This window comes from Gouania willdenowi, chromosome 18, assembly GCF_900634775.1.
Source record: "Gouania willdenowi chromosome 18, fGouWil2.1, whole genome shotgun sequence".
Classification (NCBI taxonomy): Eukaryota; Metazoa; Chordata; class Actinopteri; order Blenniiformes; family Gobiesocidae; genus Gouania; species Gouania willdenowi.
The window spans coordinates 3,238,299-3,261,865 of NC_041061.1; the positions used below are offsets into that span (position 1 = coordinate 3,238,299).

General features: G+C 37.9%; 1 protein-coding gene across 1 annotated transcript; it reads left to right on the forward strand.

Annotated features, from left to right (window-relative positions):
• Positions 1-219: 219 nt before the first annotated feature.
• Positions 220-23,471, forward strand: LOC114480297 (protein mono-ADP-ribosyltransferase PARP14-like). Its single transcript, XM_028474311.1, has 15 exons — positions 220-484; positions 4,703-4,821; positions 6,509-8,644; positions 11,936-12,172; positions 12,246-12,470; positions 12,542-12,593; positions 14,108-14,218; positions 14,304-14,363; positions 16,570-16,746; positions 17,040-17,175; positions 17,490-17,545; positions 18,548-19,216; positions 19,307-19,440; positions 20,613-20,790; positions 21,291-23,471. Exons 1-15 carry the CDS (start codon positions 292-294, stop codon positions 21,569-21,571), a joined length of 4,764 nt encoding a protein of 1,587 aa, XP_028330112.1. The 5' UTR covers positions 220-291; the 3' UTR covers positions 21,572-23,471.
• Positions 23,472-23,567: the final 96 nt, after the last annotated feature.

Below are 23,567 nucleotides of genomic sequence, written 5' to 3' on the forward strand. Positions count from 1 at the left end.
TATTTGTGTGTAAAAGTACATTTATTTTTTAAATGTATTTATTTGTGTGTAAAAGTTCATTTATTTTTTAAATGTATTTATTTGTGTGTAAAAGTTCATTTATTTTTTAAATTTATTTATTTGTGTGTAAAAGTATAAACTTAAGTGTTGATGGGGTGAGATTATGACCTGTTGTGACGTCACGGTGGTGCAGAGGAAAGGGGCGGGGCTCTGTCAGTGTTTTCCTGTGTGGGCTTTATTACGACTTTTCACCGTGTGATGGAGAACAGGTGAACCTGAGCTCAGTCCACCATGGAGAACCAGAACCAGAACCAGGACCAGGACCAGCACCTGGTCTACTTTGAGCTCTCCAATCTGACCTTAGACCTGAAGAAACGTCTGGAAAGCCACTTTAAGGTCCGTAGAAAGTCCGGTGGCGGTGAATGCGGTCCCGTGACGTCGGTCAGTCGAACCGTGTTCAGTATCGGCTTCAAACAGAAAGAAGGTGAGACGATAAAAACACACGTTTATTCTCCTTTTTCTTCTGTTATTCCATCCATTGTTCCTCTAACTCTGCTGCAGATCTTTATATAACACTATAACTGCAAATTCTGATATGAAACATATAGATTATCACTTCTTATTGTCTCTAAATGAAGCCGTTTTTGTGTCACTTTTGTTACATTAAAGACTTTTTCGTTAAATTCGGTGTTTTCCAGCGTTTTTACTTTACTTTCACTTTCACTGCCATGACCTTTGCCTTCATTTACTGTGAAAAAAACCCCTCACAATTACTACTTTAACTTCATTTAGCTTCATTTGAACCGTTAAATGTGCCTCATTTACACTAACAACACATAATGTAGTAATAAATCACAGCTGCGCTGATTAACAAAGATTGTTACTTTTTCATTGTGATGATTTATTGTGTGTTTGTCGCCCCCTGGAGGCACGAGGAGGTACTGTGTGGCATGTGCTTGGAAAAGGATGAATTTCCAGGAAGTGTTCCAAATACCAAAAGTACTAGTGTGCAGTACTCAAGTAAAAGTATTGATACTTGAATAAAAATAACTCTGGTAAAAGTGTTGAAGTTGTTCCCTTACTTGAGTAAAAGTAAATGCTACTAAATAAAAAAAGAAAAACAAATGTCCCTTCAATAATAAGACAGGGTTTTTAAACTAGTAAATTCCAACTTGTAGAATATCGGTACATGGAAATGAATTAAATTGTTACCATTTATGAGCACCTGGAGAACTTAGCACTCATAATAAATACAATCTGTAGATAAAATGTGTCCAGAAAAAAAATAAAAACTTCAAAATGTTAACCATAAACTAAGGGATCCGCCTAACAGAAAAAAGCTCAAACTACTAACATTTTAAGTCTTTTTATATCATAACGTCATCTTAGAAGGTCTTAAAAGTAACAAGGCTCATTTTAATAGTGAAAGTGAAAAGTACAGATACCAGAATAAACCACTTAACTACAGTGACAAAGTATTTGTACAAATACAAAGTATTTGTACTTTGTTACTTGTCACCTCTGCTGATATATCCTACTGAAGTAGAAGTACTGTTACTTGATTGAAATTGTACTCAAAAAGAAGTTCAAGTAAGTCATACATATACTACTAGTTACTGTCATCACCCCAATGTTTATTTCTTATAATACATTTTGCACAATTGGAACTTAATTTATTTCCACAAAGGAATCTGTATAAAATAAAAGGTTTGTCAAAATGTACAATATTTTTTTTTAAAATAAAATAACACCAATTAATTTAATTTAAAACTCAGCAAGACCTGTATTCACAAGGCAAATACGTATTCGGCAACTGAAATTTGATTGAAAAAATTGGCAAAAATGACAACTTGTATCTGGGTTTGTTCTTTTTACGAATTAAATTGGAAGTAATAATGCAGGAAAAACAGAAGACTGACCGTGACTTTAAACTAGGGCTGGGCGATTTTGCCTAAAAAAAAAAAATTCAGATTTTTTAAAAGAAAAACTAAAGTTTTGATTCGATTTTCGATTTTTTTTTCAATGCGCTTAAAAATGACTGCAGACATCTGATATATTGTCAAAAGTGCTAATTTATTGCTGTGATTGTCCTCAAGAGTTAAAATGCATAGAACAATCCCAAAATCAAAAGTAAATGAGGCTCTGTCATTCAACAATTTCAAGCTTTAACCCAGGTTTAAGCAAAAGAGCAACAGCTACTTCACAGTAGTTTAAATTTTCTGATTAAGAAATCAGATAACTACATATTTTATAACATAACATTACATTTAAAAAAAATAATAATAAACTCTTTCCTTAGCATCTCAGCATAGTGTGAATAATAAAACATTAAACATGCCTGTGGCACACATACAGTATAGCTACTCAAATGTAAACAAAAAGGGGGCGGGCTCACAACACGCTACAGTAACCCACAAGGACGGAATGCGAAAAAGTCTGGAAAAAAACGTGGTTGGCAGAAAGAAAAAAATAATAATTTTTTTTAAACTCGAATTTGCTAAATAAAAATCGTTTTTATTTACAAATTCAATAAACCGATTAAATAATTTTTTTTTGCCCAGCCCTACCTTAACTATGACCTTGAGCAAAGGTCAAGGTCAAACATTGAAAGGAAATGTTGTTCTGCACTGTATCGCAATCTGTGGCCAAGTTATTGGTAAAAAAGTGTTTTTTTTTCCTCTGGCGTTTTGAACTTTGATTCCTACCGATCTTTTTACTGGTAGGTCGTACAGCTTTGGTCCAACTAAATAAAATACTCTACTTGAGATGAGATTTTCAGAAATGTGAGCATCAAACTTCTACGATAAATATTCGTAGGGATATGGAAAATTTTGTTTTTTGACACTTGACGCGACCTTGAACTTTGACATTTTGGCTCCAAAAAAGTAGACAGCACATCCTTGACATTGTCCCTATGAGATAACATACATGTCATTAGTGCTGCATTAATAATATAGGAGGAGTTCTAGGACAAAGGAGTTGTGGAAGAAAAATAATAATAAAAAGAATTCATACGATTACAATGTATTTGGCAATTTTCAGTTGCCAAATACAATAAAATAATTCCCAGCTCTAAGTATAGCTACATATATGTATTCAAACTAAAACAGTGCCATGTCAAAAAAGTGAAAGTAATAAAGTACTCACGTTACTGTATTTGAGTTGCTTTTATGGGTACTTGTACTTTTTAAGTACAGTATATTTCAAAATCATTTCAGTCATTTTTCTTGTACTTAAGTACATTTTAAAAAGAAGTAAAGAAGTTAGTTACATTTCTACAGCCAACCGTTACTGACTAAATTATTATTTTTTGTTTTAAAATGATCAACGGACGTTGTGAAAATACAAAAAAAATGAAATGAACTCCTCTCAACTCAACTTTATTTATATAGCACAAATTACAACAAAGTCATCTCAGCGCGCTTTAACAAAATATAAATTTCATAGAACCCAACAAGATCCACATGAACAAGCAGAAAACAATCAAATGCATCACATCATAGCCGACCAATCAGATTAGACGTAATGTACGGCCTCAAAACAGCATTGAATGGAGGTTATTTTTTCTGTTTTAGAGTTCATAACTGCATCTATACTTAGAACCTGAATATTTATTGTTTTTGAATTGAATTTATTAGTGTTATTTAATTTAAAGAAGAATTGTACATTTTGACAATTTTTTATGTTATACAGATGCCTTTGTGGAAAATAAATTAAGTTCTAATTGTGCAAGATGTGAGATGTTTACTGTATGAAAGGGAACCGTACCAAGATTTATTACCAAAAATAAACATGGGGGGTGAAAGTAACTAGTGACTTTTACTTTGAGTACTATTTAATTTAGCTACTTTTTACTTGTACTTGAGTATAATTTCAATCGAGTAACAGTACTTCTGCAGATTGAGTTACTGCTACTGATAACACACACTGATTCACATCTATTACATTCATTATTTATAAATTTAAAATAAATATATTTGATCTATCTAACCTTTATTTAACCCAGTGATTTTCAACCTTGGGGTCGCCTATAATGTCTAGTAATTGGTAAAAAAAAAAAATGAATTTATATTGTTACATTTTTTTAAATTACACACAATAAATATCAAATAACTGTGTCCTAAACTTTCTGAAATATAAATCTAGTCCAAATAAAATCCAGCATAAAAATATCTGCGATGGCTCCTCTGTAATGTAACGCATACTAATAATAATCATGATCAAAAACTAATTTTAGAAGGAGAAAAAAATTTCTTTGGGGTCACCGGACATTTGTGATATCAAAATGGGGTCACGGCCTGAAAAAAATCAAGAACCTCAGATTTTACCTAAGGATTCTGTGATTTGTGAGTATGCAGTTGCTTCAGCAATGTCTTAATATTCAAATTTACTGGATTAAACTAATAATTGAGGTGTTGGAGTAACTTTTATGTTAAATTTGGTCAAGTGTACTTAACATTTCTGATTTAAAGCGACCAAATCCATGTACAAAATATAATACAATTAGCTTGAATTGTTCCTGAAGAAATGGACGCCTTAATAACCATTCAAACTAACACATTTTAGCACTTTTAGCTGCTGCACATTGGGTTTTATAAGGAAACTACTGGAACTCGAAGGATGGTGGTGAATCTATTGAATTAAAGAGCATGAGGTGACGGTTGACTAAAGTTTTTTCTCCGTGTGACCCACTCGTCGTCAGATCAGCAGAGAGTTCTACAGAAGCCTCAGCAAGTGTTGGAGTTGCCTGGTGGTGGTTCTCTGACTCTGACCGTCCATGAATGTCCACCTACCAGCAACACCTCCATCCCAGACCTGCAGGTCAGTGACACGTCTCCCTCTGTAAAGCAACCTTTAAGTTGTCAGTATTGTTTGTTGGCTTTAGTTTAGACAGTAGAAGAAGTTTAATCCTTGGGGAACCTCTGATAAAAAATGACACTCTTTGAGCATAAATACCATTCAGAAAACTATCATAAAAATGTTGTATATAATTTTGTTCCCTGTGTTTTTTTTTAGATCAGATCTTTTCAACAACTTCAGACCCAATCATAGATATAAAGTTTTCATTATATTTCTTTATTTATGTTTTTAAGTCCTTTCTGTCATAAAAACACCATTTTTGTTTCCTTTAAGAAAAAAAACACAAAATATGCTTTTTTTCCCCAAAAAATAAGTTCTTACAGCCTTGACTAAGTCAGTAATTGAGAGGAATATTGATGTTGAGGCATTATTACCTTTAGAGCTATGAGCATTTATTGGAAAAACCCTACATTCTTTGAGCTTTGGTACTAAAACGGTACCCCTCATAAAAGTGTCTTCAATCAAAATGTCATATATAAATATTTTTTCCCACTTTTTTCACATCAAATCTTTTCTACAACTTCAGACCGAACCATAAATATAAAGTTTTTCATTATAATTTTATACTTTTTATTTTTTTCTGCCCTTTTTGTCATAAAAACATTTTTTTTTCAATGAGAATAACGCAAATTATGTATTACATTTTATTTTTGAAGGTAGAGGCTTATATTTATTAGGTATTTATGGGAAAACCACTTTCATATGTCAGGATACCACTATATCCAAAATATGTGGTTATAATGGGAGTCAATGGGACTAAATCGGTATCGAACTCAGAGTGTTGGTACATTTTATATTTTCTTGCAATAACAGTGATCATGGAATTATGAACATGATATTAAAAGAAAATTCCTGTCCAAAGTTCATGCAATTAGTGTTTAAACTCAATTAGATATTGAGAATTTAAAACACTGAATAAGCAGAAGGTCCACATTTGTTCTCCAAAGGTCCCAAGAGTTAAAGTTACATATTTTCATCAGCTCCTTTCATTTTTGATAATGCCAGTGTTGAAAAAAAAAATGACCTGTGAATCTTGTTTTACACAATTATTTCTTTTTTTCTTCACACATTTCAATGTAGAAAATTAAATATTAAAAAAAAAAAAACATTTACCCATAAAAGTAGTGATGAATAAATAATGGATCTAAAAATGGAATTTCTTAACCAAACCACTTAGATCAGGATATCATAAAGATTTTTTGAATGCATGAAAGTTTAATTTGAAATACATTTATTAATGATTTTTTGAATAAGACGTACATTTGGGGGATAAAAGACAAATAACATTTTGTCCTTGCCCTAAAAAAAAAAATTAAAAAAAAATTGTTATAAACACATTAACTCATTCAATATCACAATTATGTACAATTTTGAAGATGTTCATACTGGGTGAATATTAGTGATGCACCGAAATTCCGGCCACCGAAAATTTGCGGCCAAATTGGACCAAAAGTGCATTTTCAGCTTTTCGCTTTGGTTTTCTAATATTTGGTTTTTGGTTTTGGGCAAGAATTTTAATTTCGGTGCTTCCCTAGTAAATATTTCTAATCATGTTAGAATAAATAAAAACTATAAAAAATTAATTTTTAAATAGGATTCAAATGTGTTTTGTATGCAATTTTAAAAATGTGAACTATTTTATTTCCAGGAACAAACGCAACCGCTCAGTAACGCCTCAAACTCTCCCCCCTGTGTTGAAGAGTATGAAGTGAAGCTGGAGAGCTACCTCCTACGTTACCTGAAGGAGTTCCCTGAAGCTCAGGAGAAACTGAAGGTGAAGCTAGCCGCTGCAGGCTGCTCCGATCCGCGTTACTTAGACGAGACCAGAGTCTTAGTGCGGCGTCTCGCTCAGGCTGGCGCTCCGGAGACTAACCGAAGCTGGAAAGCAAAGGTGGATGAGATTTTTCACACTTACGATTTTCACTTTGTGACGGAACCCAGAATAGTCAAAACTCTGCTGCAGTCGCGTAATGACACCACAGATGAGGTGGCTGTGTACAGCGAGCTCGGAACGGCGATTGTTGTCGGGGAGAAATCCAAGGTGGAGGCCAAGTTAGCAGCATTGGAAACCGAGTTACGAGTAGTGGAGAAGAGGATAAAGTTCCGCAGGCTCAGTGTAGCCAAACTTCGTCTGCTTTGGCCTCAGATTAAATGGAGTGTTGAAGAAAAGGTTCCAGGAGTACGAATCTCCCAGAAGGACGCAGAGCAGATGGTTCTAGAAGGTTCCACAGAGGAGATCATCAAAGCTGGGAAAGTGATCACAGAAATAGAGGATAAGGTCATTGAGAAGGCAGTTACTGGGAAGAGTCCTCACTTCCTGGCCTTCCTGAATAATGTGTACGCTGGTGCAGGAGAGTTAGAAAACCTTCTCGGGCTTGGGAACAAGGTGGAGGTGGAGCTTGGACACGCAGGCCTGCGGTTCTACTCTCTCTCTGAGGGTGCGCTCGATGACGCTGAGAGGAAAGTAGAAGAAACATTCAAGGATGTAAAGTATGATATTTCAAACTTACCCATGGTGCCATCCGAGCTCTCCGAGATCCTGAAGTCCAAGTCAGCCAACATTAACAAATCCCGGTGTCGGGTTCAATCCGTGGTCACCGTAGACGGCTCTGTGTGGTTATTGGGACACGCTAAGGAGGTTGATGACCTGACGGAAGCTGTCAATCAGTTAATCTTAGATCAGGCAAGCATAGAAGGAACTGTCACCCTGCCTTTCAAAGATTTAACCAAGTGCCTCGAAGAGCTGCTGCAGCTGCACAAGTTTGATTACTCCGGTGTTAGCTGGCATCCAATCCCATTGTCTTCCGTTCCCATTATTGCCTTAGAAGGTCCGTCCTGCAAAGTGACCGATGTCAGAAGAAGACTAAAACCCTTCCTGGCCTCTGTGGTCCAGAGCAAAATGGACATTGACCTTCCTGGAGCGGTGAGTTACTTCCAAAGTCCTCCTGGAAGAGAGAGCATGTTGTCTATCGCTAATTCCTACAAGTGCCACATGCAGCTTAACGCACAGCCTCAAAACAACCTTCAGAACCTCGGCTTAGCCAAGTATAGCCTACAGGATGGACTGCATGTCCTGGTGTGTCAGGGTGACATCACCAAACAGTGCGCTGACGCCCTGGTGAATGCCGCCAATGAACAGTTGGATCATGCCGGAGGTGTGGCTGCAGCGCTGAGTCGCGCAGGTGGACCTCAGGTGCAGAAGGAGAGCACAGATATCATAAAGCAAAATGGACAAATCCTCACAGGAAATGCAGTCGTGACCACAGGTGGGAACCTTAGCTGCAAGAAACTGCTGCACGCCGTCGGACCTGTGATGGGACAACATGGGGGACGGGAGAGAGAGCTGCTGAAAAGCGCCGTCCGCTCATCCCTGGATTTAGCCGAAACCATGAAGTTAAAATCCATCGTCATCCCCTGCATCAGCTCGGGTTTGTTTGGCGTTCCCATCCCAGTGTGCGCTGAGGCCATTGTGAGTGCCGTCAAGGAGTTTGGCGCTCACAGAGGGCGGAGCCTGGGAAAAATAACTCTGATTGATCAACGAGACGAGGTGGTGCAGGCTTTGGTGAGCGCGTGTGACCGTCTTCTACCAGGAACCAGAGACGGCGCTCTGACGGAGGAGGATTTCCAGGCGGTTGCAGCTTCTCACGACACGGCAAGACAAGAGATGGGTGGAGCTTCGGGTGGAGCTTCGGGTGGAGCTTCAGGTGGAGCTTCAGTTGGAGCTTCAGGTGGAGCTTCTGCTGTTTGTACAGAAATTGTCCATGGGATCATAGAGAACCAGCAGGTAAGAGACTTTTCAATCCTTCTAATCATGTGATTCGTCGCAGCCAATCATAACAGATCAGAGAGAGCATGATATTCACCTGGAAACATGTGTTGGTATTTTAACCCTTTATGTGCTGGAGGATTCAAAAGTAAAGCCTAAATGTATTCCAAATGTTTTCCTAGAAATATTCTTGAATCGAAAATGTTTTTTAAGGTTCCTCAGGTTTGGTTAAAGGAGGTTTTTTCAGTCATCCAGCAGTTTACCTTTTCTAAGCAGTGACACGATGCATCTATTAGACCATAGTCACCTGAGCTCAGTGCTAGATGTAGTTGTGTGTCTTCTGCATGGCCTCTGATAGTCAACCTTACAGATTTGCAGGATTTGACCCAAAGGAAGCAAAAATAGGCCAAACTAAAAAAAAAAAAAGGTTTCAGCTTTGTAAAAATAACGTTTGGCAACTTTTAAATCTTGCTGCTCTTAATTCTTTGAGCTCTGAAACAGGTTTTAACAAAGAAACAGCAAATGTAGCCCAACTTGAATTAATATTAAGCCTATAGTTTTAAATAGATTCATATGTAGAGTTGGGTATCACAGCCAGTTGCTGAATCGATTCGATTTCGATTAGGGTTTGGAATCGATTAATCACAGTTCGATTCAGTATCGATTTATTTTTCAAATTTTACTTAGATGTCATATATATTGTCAGAGAAAAAGCTGTTGGTATAAATATTCTACATTGTGAATTATTAGAAATATCAGTATTTATGTAGACAAATCACTACAAAGCAGTCACAAATAGTTCTTTATTTTCTGTTTGGTCCATAAACAATAAAAAAGGGTTGTTTTGTAATCTTTGTTCCAGCCTTACTTTAAAGCTAAAAGTTATTTGTTGAATTGATGAAAGGTCGTGATAAATGTAGTTAGTTTATTTAATTTATTGTATTAAGTCATGCTTGGTATAGGTTCGCCACTAATAAATACTCAGACACTGTAAAGACAAGAAATAACATTTTATTCAAAAGACTGATTCCAAAATGCGCTTTTTAAATCTAAATGAGGTTTTATGTGGGACCTGCGGTAATATTGGGACAAACACCTAAAAGCGGAGGACGCCGCACGCACGCACACTCGCATATCGTTATCGAATCGCAATCGAGGTTTTGACTACTGTAATAACGTAACCTCAAGAGGCTGAGGTTTTTTTCTTCTGTCTCTGGCATTGAGTGATATTCACCAATCAGAATGGTGGAGCCTTGCGATCTGAGGTTCAGCTGGAACAGATAAAAGGTCTGAGTTTCTATAAAGCAGATCCTGAAGTGTTTAGACACACAGGCAATTTCAGCAAGAATATGTTGCAATATGTTGTTTGACAGTCTACAAGTAACATGACTTCCTTCACTTATCATTTTAGCAGTTCAAATGCATTGTCGGAGGCGGACTATAGCACCTCAGAGTGGTACCTCATTAGGTGTTTTTTTTAGATTTGTGATATTTCTACAGTACCTCACTTCCCAATAGCTTTACTTTTATCAAGCTCGTCTGTGTTTTAATTTTTTTTAAAGTCAAAATAGTTCCAAACTCTGACTTCAGCTGGGACGGCTTGCCTAGTGGAGCACCGTCTGCGTCCGCCATAGTTTCACTGAAAGCACTCTGCGCTGCTATCGTCAGTATACTAGGGTTTAAGTAAAAATTTAAATTAAATAAATATCGATTTCAGCATCTTTGCATAGATTTTTATAAATGTTAATGAAATCGAAGAAACCCTCACCTCCATGTTTTAGGAGAATATTGATCATTTTCCACATTTAGGGGCTGATTCACTAATATATGAAATAAAGGGTGGTTAACCAGGTGCATCCCTAAATCGTTTGATGCAGTTTCCTCACTTGCTACGAGGAATTCACTAAGATTGCAGCTACGATTAGCGCACGTGCAGAACTGGTGCAGACCGCCCCATTTAAATTAGCGTTTTGCTTGTTCAATGTGGAGACTTGAGTGCATAGAAGCACACAATGACATTTGAGGAAATTAAATTGGACTTTTGTTTTCTGCACAAAATGCAATAATGTAGAAAACTAAATAAACTTTGTTTTTGTTTAAAACAACTTTAAAACCTAATGATATTTTTCCCCTAATTTAATGTGGCTGCTTCGTCAGGTCCTGTAACTTTGCTCTGATCAGTCCATGAAAAACAGACAGATTTGGACAGAAACCGTCTTATTGATCAGCACCAGTTGAAGATGATCTACTGACCATCATCCAGCAAGTCTTAGCTCCTGAGTAGCGCTGTGTCATGCACACACTCATATCAGAATCAGAATCAGAATCAACTTTATTGGCCAGGGGTGAATGAATACACACGAGGAATTTCTTTTGGTGACCTGTGCTCTCTCAGGTAGTGTAACATTAAATAATAACAATCAACTAGAATAAAGAAAAATAAATAAAATAAACAAAAATAAATGAAAAAAGAAGTATAAACATAAATATAAGAGTAGTTAGACTAATATGTGCAAACTAAATAAAAATAACAAGATAATAATAATAGTAATAATAATAATAATGAAATAAAATAAAAATACAATAATAATAATAATAAGATAATAGTGCAGTAGTGCATTGATGAGTAGTGCAAATAGGTGAACATTTAAATGAAAAAATTATGTCCATGAACATTTCGCAGTGACAGGTTGTTCCAGGGTTGATATGTTTAGTTCCAGGGTTATTTCACAGTAACGGAAACAGGTCTGACCCTGTGAACATTGTGCCATCACTGCGTAAATTACGCATCTGCATTTTTTCTATTTTCGCTGCATTTAAACAAAACATTTACTGCAGCAAATCTGTGTGTTGAAAACCTCGTGCTAGAAAACCACAATTTCGACAAATGAAGCATCGAAATAAAAACTATTTACAAGATTTAACTGATTCAAGGTTAAAAAATTATTCAATCCATATTAAGAATTTTTGCTGTGATTAGGAGACGTTTATTTTGTCATTGCATCAAATTAAAGAAAGCCGATTAAACGGAAGTAAAATGATGATGGGGAAAATAAAAGAGCCTCATAAATAGCGGATGTAGGTGGTTTGTTGTAAATAAACAGAAAATATTTTGATATCATGACATAAGAAAATGCTTTTCCTTTTTCCTAAACGAATCAACTTCTGGTCTGTCAAAAACTTATAATCGGGGGCTTGGAATTTCCCCAAATTCTTGCATTTTTCATAATTTTCTGACTAATGATTTCCTGACGAGTGCAAAGATGTAATGCGGAGAGAGAGACTGAAATATCCTTCTGTGCTTCAAAGGTGGACGTCCTGGTGTCACCCATGATTGATCAGAATCCTATCTCTACTCGAATTGGAAACAACTTGTATGAACTTGTAGGTCCTTTGCTAGTTACAAAGTTTAATCTTGAGGTGAGAGGAGCAACACGACCTGGTGACATCGTGGTGTTGGAGAACCTGCCTAACCTTCAGTGTAAAGCCGTGATCTTTGTTGGCATGACCAAGTGGGACAATAACCAACATGGGGATGCGGTCAAGGTAAAACAATGTCTGAACTTTTCTCTGCTGGTTTGTCTCTCAGGTTCCACATTTGTTGTTTCTCCTCTGCCAGGCCTTGAGGAAAGGAATTCAGAGAATCCTGACTTCTTGTGAGAGCAAAGGCTTCACCTCAGTGGCCCTTCCGATGCTTGGGACCGGTGCCGTCCTGCATTTTCCACAGAATGTGGTAATCACTGTCCTCCTGGACGAAATCGATGCTTTTGAGAAAAATCGCAGGAAACTGTCTCCATTCATGTGTCGTATCGTTGTGCACCCCAACAATAAAAAGCCTAGCAAGGTGAGCACTGAGACGCACGTTGTCACAAGACTGAAAGAACCCAGAATAACGTGAAACGTGATCTCCAACAGGCACTCCAGTCAGCCTGGACAAAGACTGGCCTTAAAGTAAATGACGAATCAGGTTGGTGCAATGTTTCTGTTGCAGTTATAACAAAGTGTGATTCAAGCGCTTTTTTCATATCGTCCACTCAGGAATGATTTCTCAAAATGTAACACTCCTAAACTCGTATTTTGTATAGACTACATTGCTGAAGAGGTTAGTTTACTCATCTTCATGTAAATGACTGATACACTACTTTTCAAAAACATTTATGGCTGATTCAGTGGGTTAAACCAATCACAGTGGGTTCAGGGATTAGACACAGATTTAGATGCTCAAGTCAAACCAAAAATCAGCAACTATGGAACAAACGTTATCCTCTTTTGATCTTTTTATTGTCGAAAATGTCATTCAATAAATGCCTTTGTTAAATCTTGTAAATAAATAACCATCCTGGATTATACAGAAACAAAAATACATTTTCATCACGGACGAGCCCCCTACTGTTGTGGCAGTTTAGGATGAATGAGACGGAGTCAAGGCCTAGGGTTGCTGGTCAGATGCGGACACAGGGTTTATTAAGTCAAAGCGTTTTGGGGAACGGGACGGTCTGGAATTTGGTGCATCGGCCGTAGTTCAGTGCTCTCAGTGTTATGTATGTTGCTGATAGCGGTAGTCATGAAATAGCGGAGCCTTCTCAGGCAGAGACCTTGGTGAGTGCTATCAGTGTACAATGGTATCTGGCCTGCTTAGGGCAGTCTGACCAGGAGAGAGTTCTGTAATTACATATCAGACACTACTTAAGGATCTTATTTTAAATCCTAAACTAAAGTAATCCACTTGGTTCTTAACAATGAACATTATCACTTAACTAATGTGTACTATGGATTCTCTGCTTACTCACATTTAATTGAATAATATCGAATATTGAAGAATATTGCACATTTTTATCATATTCCTCCAAAACAAAAAGTTTGCGAATGTGGAGCAACCCAAACTTACAAAATCTCAGGCTACGAAATCCTGCAAGATCTCTTGAGATATGAGCGTCCTCTTGGGACGACTTGGGGGAATAGAAAAAATAAAAGTAGTTATAAGAGCTGTCCAAAAGGAATGTGCGATATTTTATCGTTTATGATTTATCGTCAAAAATATTCTCACCGGTAAGAAATTATAAATGAAATTAGCGAGGGCCATGGGCCGTTTGATTTATTTGTGTTTACACTAAGTTGTGAATTTTTTTATTTATCATAATATTTATCATTATCGTGATAATACCAGAAATTATTGGGATTATTTTTTTTGTCATTATTGCCCATCTCTACTGTCCAAATTATAATCCATTTCCCTAATAAGCATTTTTATCACGATTTAGTTTGTGTTCAAAGTGTTAAACTGTTTCTTCCTGAAACAGATTTGAGGAAAATCTGAAACAATAAATTGGAGGCCTTGTTCAACATCAGTATTGATATTAAAGTATTACGCTACTATCAGGCCGTTAATAACATTTGGTCAAAAATATTTCTACCCACTTTATCCCTAAGTACATTTTAAAGACAAATATTTCACTTTTTCCAACGTGTCTCCATGACCAGCATTCTCAATCATGATTGGAGCGGTGAAGGTGGAGATGATTCTCGGCAACATTATAAATGCCGGAACCGATGTGATCGTCAACACCACAGACTTTTCTACAATTCAGGCCGGTAGGATACATTCAGAGACTCTTTTGACAGGAACGTCTTTGGTTTTTTCTTCTTATCGTCCCTAACGATGGTTTGAACCTTTCAGGCGTCTCCAAAGCCATTCTGACAGCAGCCGGGCCTTCAGTGTGGCCTCAGGTCATGAGAGGTGAGCAAAGTGTCGATTTACGTGTTGTCTAAAACGTTGGTCATTCATTATGTTCTCATCTGTTAATTTTCTGTAAGCTTGGCCAAAGTGATTTGAGGAATTGAGGTTTACACAGAAAGATCCAAATCCAGCCGAAATTGATTATGTCATGGAGTGTGAGGTGATATTACGTGGAATACAGGTGTAATTTTTCTACAGCATATTACGGACCCCTGGGTTCATACTCCTCTGCAGAAAATTGACCCTGACACTATAATTCACATTAAATACAAGGAACCATTTTTGTGTCATATGAAATGGACCTAGATAATACAATATACTGTATAGTTTGTATAGGGGGTCCATATCCTATGACAAGGCAAGGCAAGGCAAATTTATTTCTATAGCGCATTTCATACACAAGGCAACTCAATGTGCTTTACATGATAAAACATCCAATTGTTTAAAATCAACAAGAACATTTAAAATCATCAGTAAAATCAATTAAAATCATCAACAAACACATTACATCACCAACATGACCAAAAATCTCTCTCTCAATCATACGCAGTAGAGAAAAAAAGTGCCTTTAACTTTGATTTAAAAATGTTCACATGTGATGCTGACTTCAGCTCTGCTGCAGTTTGTTCCACTTCTTTGCAGCATAACAACTAAAAGCAGCATCACCATGTTTACTGTGAGCTCTGGGCCCCAGTATCTGATCTGTGTCCATAGATCTGAGAGACCTGCTGGGTTCATACCTGACTAACATGTCACTGATGTATTCTGGACCAAACCCATTCACACATTTATACACCAGCAGCAGAACTTTAAAGTCTATTCTGAGGCTGACTGGAAGCCAGTGTAAAGACTTTAAAACTGGAGTAATGTGTTCTGACCTCTTTGTTCTGGTTCAGACCTGAGCTGCAGCGTTCTGAACTAGCTGTAGATGTTTGATGAAGACCATTACAATAGTCCAGTCTGCTGGAGATAAAAGCATGGACCAGTTTTATATCCAAATGTTCTTGACTAGGAATGTATTATATCATAGTTTGTTTGTAAGGTAATTTAAGTGAAATGTTTCTTACCAGGAAATTGATCATTCCAAATATTGTGTAGAGACACACCTTTGATTAGAGTTTTCATTGATATTTTGAAACAGTAGCTGCGTTTCCATTACCCTTGGAAATGCGCAAAATGTAAATAGTTCAATAAAAACTGGTAATGGAAACACCTGAATTTTGTAAAAACACTCAAATATTGCTAAAAGGTTTTTACGCTTTCATGGGGAGGAATTTCAGGCATTTCAATATTGAAATGTGTCGCAAAAGCACTATGGAAACGTTTTTTCCGCAAATACACGTTATGACGTGAGTTACCTGGTGACATGACCACTTCTCTCCGTGAAAACATGATGTTGTACATGTAAACAGAATAGGAGACAGGGATGTTTCTTAGCATTATACTTTAGAATTATTACTGCCACATTAGACATGAAACAACAAAGGAATATGGAGTGTTATAAGGAAGTTTGGAGCGTCCCTCTTTCTGCAGCGAAGTCTCGCGGAATGAGATTTCACAGGACTTGTGAGGCTTCTGCCCAGAACAACGTTCAATGGAAACTCGTTCAAAGCGTAATTATACTTTGTCAACATTTAGAAATATCTCTTATTTTGCGAAAATCTGATGACAGCCATGAACGATGTCCGACTATGTACCATTGGGGACTTGGGTTGGGAACCGGAGGGTCGCCGGTTCAAGTCCCGGTGCGGACAAACCACAGAAACTGCTCTGGTAGCTGGAAGGATGTCAGGGCACTTCCCGAGCACTGTCGAGGTGCCCTTGAGCAAGGCATCAAACCCTAACACTGTTCTGCAACATTGTTGATCCCAAATGTATTGACCCTGCTGTTCCTTTGGAATAAATCAACTAAGTCGAGAATGGTTAAGGGCAAATTGGGCAAGGCACTTTGTCCATATATCCTGCGCCCTGGCAATCAGCTTAGCTTGAATAAGATGCTAAGAGCCATTAAAAAAAACATTGCAATAACTAAATTCCAGACATTAGTATTAAATATAGTACCATTTTGGTTGTGTATGTACTTTTTCTACAAATCTTACTTTTTTTGTATTGACAGAAACTACTTTATCCCAAAACTGCACTTGACATTTCCAGCCTTAAACGTTCAACTTTTAATCATAGTTTTCTTTATTATATTTTTTGTCAGTGCACAAACGAAATGACCCCATGTGCTTGACGGGACCCGGCCAGCTCGCCTGCAAAGAAATCATCCACGCTTGTTTCAATAATAATGTCGACACGATTCGCAACAACTGTAAACTGATCCTGAACCACTGCGAGAACCGAGGATTCCAGTCGGTGGCATTCCCCGCCATCAATACCGGTTTGTAACATGTCATTACATACAATTTTATGTATTGTTGTTTAGTTTATTTTTCTGTCATGTGTATTTGTTGTTTTGTGTGTTTCTGAAGCTATTTTATATATTTATCTGTATTTCTCTGTCATTTTGTGTCTATTTCTGACGTTTCTGTATGTTTTTGTTGTTTCATTTGTTTTTAGAGGGTTTTTTTGGTTGGGGGGGCGGGGCTTGAACACTTATTTTTGGCTGATGACGATTCAAGGACGAGCTTAGGAGCCGTAGTAGTTTTTCTCACTGCTGTGTTTACCGACCAGGTGATGCCGGCATGAATGGTTCAAAGGCCTGCAAAGCCATGCTGGATGGCTTTAAAGCGGCTGTCCAGGCCACGCCCAAATCTCTGAAACTCATCCGCATCGTGATGCTGGACCAGTCAGTCTTCCGGGCTTTCAGGTTCGGACATCAACGAAAAAAACTCAGTGAAAAACATCTTTACTATTGCCAAAGTCAGAATAGATTATCAAAACAATGCAGGATTTTGAGTTTAGTCATTTTCCACACAACTATACACAACCCCACTCTTACTTATTTATTCTCACATTTGTTTATTTTTATCAACACATTTCTGCACTCATGTATTCATCAAAGTTTTAGATTTACATGAATTCCACATTTGTGGTTTTCTTATTGCTTTTTCACTGGTACCTTTGTTTTTTTTCTCTGTTTCTTCCTGCTTTGATTGGGTAAATGCTTGTGTATTTTTGTAGTATGGAGGTGAAGGGTGGCCTTGTGCACAGGGAACGGTCCACTGTCAAGATGAAAGGTTTGTTCTCATCCATCTAGGGCCTGTACTACAAAGTTGGATAAGTATATCCTGGATTTATCTCTGTTAGCTTCACCTCAGCAAACATTCTCTGTCAGAGAGCAGCTGTACAACTTAACCCAGGTGATTTCAGACAGACTACCTGCATGTTCTTGTGACGAGAGATTGCAGTGTCAGACCAATCACAATCACGGACACACTGTGTAGAGAAACTTACATCTTAAATGAGGAATAAATCTTTAAAAATGTGAAAAATTAAAATCCATAATTCAGACCAAAAACAACACTGTTGATGCAGAAAAAGCAGGAAGAAAAGAACACAGACAGGAAGCTGCTGATACTGTTAATGTGTAAAAACGTAAGATGATCAATATTAATTCATGTGGTGATAAACAGACAACGCTCTGATCAGTTTCACTTTATTACATCACAGACATGTTTCTATTCAGGTAGACCTCCTCTATTTATCACACACACACTGGGATGAGAACACATTGTTTCACTGTAGTATGTTCCCGTTGATGCTGTCAGTCTCACTATAGCTTATGTGTGAATGAATGAATGCTACGGACAGATCATTCATCTACAGCTGACTGTAAATCACTAAATTAAAGGATTAATTTATTCATTAATAATCTTTCTTTTCCTAAACTCAGCTGTCAGATTTGCACCAACCAGGATCTTCTAACAATGGGCAGCACATTTTACAAGAGAACTGATAGGTCAGGAGGTGGGACTTTAGTACTCACTCAGATCTTATCCACTTCATAACCTGGTTCAGCCTAAGTTACCTGGTGATTTAGCCTGCTAAGAAGTTAGCCAGCGTCGTAGTACAGCACACACAGAATAAATCCCGGAAGTTAGAACGATAAGAGGAAATCCAGCTTCATAGTACAGGACCTTGGTGTTCACCCTGGAGAATAATTTTGGAAAACTATTGTGTTTGTCCTTTTAGAGGCAAAAACATTTATGGAATGACGTTGTTTATTTTTGCCTTTTTAGAAAAAGCCAAGGAAAAGCTACAGAAACAAAACCGACTTTCACGGTCCATGGCGTCTTTGGCACCAGAAAGCCTGACCAACATCTCCTTTAAGCCTCCGCCGGCAGAGTTCACTGTGATTAGCTGTGGTCCAAGTGTAATCCAGAGCCTCCACAAGGACCTGGTCCAGGTGCTGCAGAAGCAGATCATAGAGAGAAAGGTGGGTGTGGCCAGCTTCCTCAGGCTGAATGACATGGAGGAAGCAGCTGTGCTGGCCAAGGTCAAATCCTTGGGAATCAGCCTGGAGCTCACGCAGCGTCAAAATGCAGCAGCTGGAAATGCAACCAAAGAAGAAGACATGTACGTGCTAAGAGGCCTGAACAAAGACGTTCTGAGTGTCCTGGAGCTCATTAACCAAGCGGTCCAAAATGCGCTCAGTGAGGACCTTCAAGCTAAGGAAGAAGCCACGCTGGCTCTCACTGTGCAGTGGTCGATCAAGGACAACGACGGATCCTGGCATGAGCTGAGCCTTCGTGATAACTACTCCCTGGAGGAGGCTCAACTGGATGGCCAACCATTTGTGGATGTGCTAAACGTGGCTGGCATAAAATTCAGAGTAGACGTGGGGGCGAAAACCGCTACAGATGTGTCAGGCCAGAATTATGAAGTAAAACGCGTTGAGAGTGAAACTGGTACGTCTGAATTAGTCACAATTTATCCTGGAGCCAAACCTCGAAGGTCTAAATCCATGTTCATTTTTTAATCTTCACTGTCTGCTTTAGCTCTGGAGCTGCCAGTCCAATGGGAACCAATGCAGGACCAGGTCTTCAAAAAGGTGGAGTTGCAACGCTCTTCCGTCGAGTATCAGAATGTGGCCAGTGGTTTCCTTAAAACGGCGAAGTATAAGATTCAAAAGGTGAGCAGCTTTAGGCTACAGGGAAATGTGCTTTCATAGCATGAGCTGGTCCGGAATCCTAAATAAAGGAGAGGTTTCATTAGATTTAGCATCTTTAAAATCATAGAAACCACCTAAGTCCCGCCCTCAAAACAAGCAGGAGGCTGAGAGGCACAGATCAATCAATATTGATTAGAGGTGAGACGAGACCTCGCGTGACAAGCACTTAATATTAAAACGTCATGAGATCTGTCCTCAAGGTTTGAGGTATGTCACTCTCTCTACCCTCCATCAAGTTAATGTTCCTGATGATGTACTTGATTGCCAGAGCAACACAGCGATTGGTTGCTTTGCCACAGGGGAGGGGCAAGGGAGCCACTAGTGATTCTGGAGCTACAGGTTGCCGACCCCAGGCCTAAACCTAAAGCAGCATACCTAAGAAAGAAAAAAAAAGGACACCTGAGCAGAAGCAACATCTTGACCAAACTAAACATTTGCAATTAGTGTGGTTGTACTTGTAAATCTCGGAGGAATTATCCTACGGCTGGACGATATATCGAGTTTTTAATAAATATTGATATATTTATTTAAGAGATATAAGAAGTTGTTTTTAAAATGTGCACAAATGCATATAATTTGTTTTATAAATTATGATGTTGTCTACACTTATGTTAATAAAGGTCTTTGTGTGACATTAGACATGTGGCTTTAACTGACTTGAAATATTGTAAAAATAATGGTTTAATGGTTAGTAAATCTTTGGGGTTTCCCTCTGAAAAAAGAAACTGGGCGAAGGGGAAACCCCAATTACATCACAGAGAAAACATCAATATACTGTATTTTGAATGTTGCCATTCTGGTTTGATTGTATGCATCAAAGCGTCATCTCAAGACAAGGGCAAAATATCAAGATATATATTGTATATCGTGATATAGCTTGAAAATATCGAGATACTACAAAAGGCCATATCGCCCAGCCCTAGATTATCCTACTTCCTGTAATTTGTAAATAATATTCCCAAAGAACAACATCGTTAAAACCAGCTTTTCCTATTTGGTACTTTGGTGGTAACTAGTGTGTTTAACTGGTCCTGGGACTGCTATGGTGGAAATTTGACACTTTTATAGTCAAGCCTATCTCGCAAGTTTCTGAATTTACCAGAATCTGCTAACTTGGGTTTTTTTAATGGTAGATTGAGCGCATCCAAAACCTCTACCTCTGGCACGCCTTCAGCATCTGTCGGCAAAGGATTCTTTCCAAGAACGGTGTGGCAAACTTGGGCGAGTACCATCTTTACCACGGAACATCAGCGGAGTCCTGTCACTGCATCGAGAGGGACCGATTCGACCGGAGCCACGCAGGAAAGTTTGGTAAGCGCTTTGTGCGAGTGTTTACGCTTAAAGTGGATAATACATTAAATAAGTCAAATGTAAACTTGATGATTGAGCCTCGCATTTCTTTTCTTTCCCTACACTCACTTGTTTTATTCTGTTTACATCCACACTGCTGCTTTTGTGGTTCTGTTCAACTTGTGATGAGCCGATTCATCCCTACTATTAGCAATTTACCGTTTTCCGTGCCCTTCTTGAGCTTGAAAGAACATTATTGTTTGTTTCTAGACTAGAATAGAATAGTCTTTTATTGTCACGGTACTTGGTGGTACAGTGAAATTTGAGAGATGCTCGCATAGAGCTACAGTACACCACAAAGCATAGAATTAAAAGACAGGAGCGAAAAAAAACAACAACAAGGCATTGAATATGTACAAAGATGATAAAAAAAACGAACGTACGGCATAAAAATTTTGCGGCATAAAAATTTTTTTTTTCTTTTTTTTTTCTACCCTCTCTAACTTAAATTGTTTTTACAGGTACTTTGTTTGGGAAGGGGGTTTATTTCGCTGTTGCGGCAGACTACTCAGCTCGGCAATTCTCCCCACCGGACTCGAGCGGCTATAAGCGGCTGTACGTAGCCCGCGTCCTGACCGGCTACTACACCAAAGGGAATTCCACTATGAGTGCTGCTCCTGCTCGAGGTCCAGACCCCGCCGACTGCTTTGACAGCTTGGTGGACAATGTGCAGACGCCCACCATGTATGTGATCTTCCACGATGACCAGGCCTACCCTGAGTACCAGATCACATTCGTCTGAGAGAAATCAGGAAAGCAGTGAACCAGTGTTTCATGGTTTGCTTTTTTTTTTTTTTTTTAAATCAATTTTCTACTTTTAGATTCTCTCCGCTGAGCTTCAGTTTGTTTCTTAATCTTAGAAGAACTTAAATTAAACTTAATGATGTCAAACAGAGAGAATTCTCTCTACAGTCTGTTTGCTAAGAAGCACCATAAAAGCTTTGATTATTTTACTTCATCATTGCAGTATTTTGACAGTTCCAGAACAAGCTTCGTACAACCTTCTTCTTTTCTTCATTCCTAAAGCACCGAAAGAGAAAAATAACCACGAGCACCGAATAACTGCTTGCAAGTCAAAATTCCAAAATTGTTTTTTATTTTGGTCACAAAGGTCTGCTGGTTTATATCTCCAGCCCACAACAAGCAGTATGGTTAAGAATTTTTTATTTTTTTTTCTAATCCTATGAAAGTCCAACTCTAAAATGACCCATTCGATGTAAAAAATGAAAAAAGCAAAGACGTGAGATTTAAAAGCACTTTTTTGTGTTTGAATAAAATGCTTTTTTATGTGTTTGGAGCTTACTTTAAAACTTTACTATCAGTTAATTTAATCAGGGTGAACATTAGCAAACGCTGAGCGGGTCAAGCATGTCTCCGGCACTTGAGTTATTTAAAGAAGAAGAAAGAGAGAGAGCTTATCGTAGCTAGCACGTTAGCTACACAACAGGCCTCACTGTTGATGGCACTGGGAGATGTTTGTGTGGGTTTAATATAAGTGTGCTCAAGTGCCTGAAGGTGAGAAAATTCTGAAAATTTTGGTTTTCTCAGTAGTTGCAGAAACTACAAGTTACCATTCTGATTTAGATGATATATCATTTAAAAGCTTGGAAGCAACTTTTTTTATGACCCATTAACAACTCAACCATGACTGCTTTGATTACATTTAAATAAAGAAATATTAAGGTTGTGTAATATGTTCAGGTTTCTTTTGTTCAGACAACTTTTTTTCAGGAAATTTACTTTGATCTCCTGACCTTTTTTCGACTGTCAACTGTCCATCTTCCTCAGAGATGTTTGCTTGATTGCTTTGATGTGTCCTTATGAGTTCTTTCTGGGCGTGGCCAACTTGACAGTTCTGTCAGGCTGGCCACGCCTCCTGTCGCCCGATGGTCTCTGGAGAAGAGTCTAATCAGCAGAAGCCCCTGAGGAAGAGTAGCATTTGACAGTCAAAACATGTCAGGAGCTCAAAGTAAATTTCCTGGGGGAAAAACTTGTCTGAATAAAAGAAACCTTAGCATGTATAAAAAAAAAAAGACAAAATCAATTTAAGCTATGATTAAAAAGTAAAGGTGTTTTTATTTTCATTTGAAAAGTACATTCAGCTTCTCCGTGCACGTTGGGTAACAGGGAGGATTAGCCATGGCCATCAAAATCACCACTAACTGTTTTCATTAGTGGGTGTATTTTCTCTTCTTCCCATAGGCTGTTACAATATTGTTCCTATCAAAATAATACCCAAAGGTTATTGGTAAGAACTCTTCTCCTTGTCTCTTTTATCCAGCAGGTGGCGATAGCTTACTCTGTTTCTTTGCACGACATAAAATAGAGCATATGGACTGTATTAATATATTAAAGTGTTTGATTTTCAGGGAAAATTGGTTGCTATTGTCATAGCATGATAACATTAATTTCCTGGCTATCGCTGCGTTTAAAAGAAGACGGTAATAGGATTTCCATCACAACAAGGAATTAAATTGCAAATTATGTAATTCTAAACAGTTTATAACAATGAAGGAAAATGATTTTATTGATTTTTTTTTTAAAACATTAACTGATAATATACAATCAATGAAACAGAAGGGTCGCTCTCAACACTGTACTGTATACTTTTCAAAAAACACAATAAAGTTTGTTTAATTGTCCTTTTGTGTTTGTGTATTTTATGGTATTACAGCTAAGTAGTCAGGGGTCTTGTCAACACAAGTCCCTTGTAAAACTGGGATAGTCTCAACCATAAT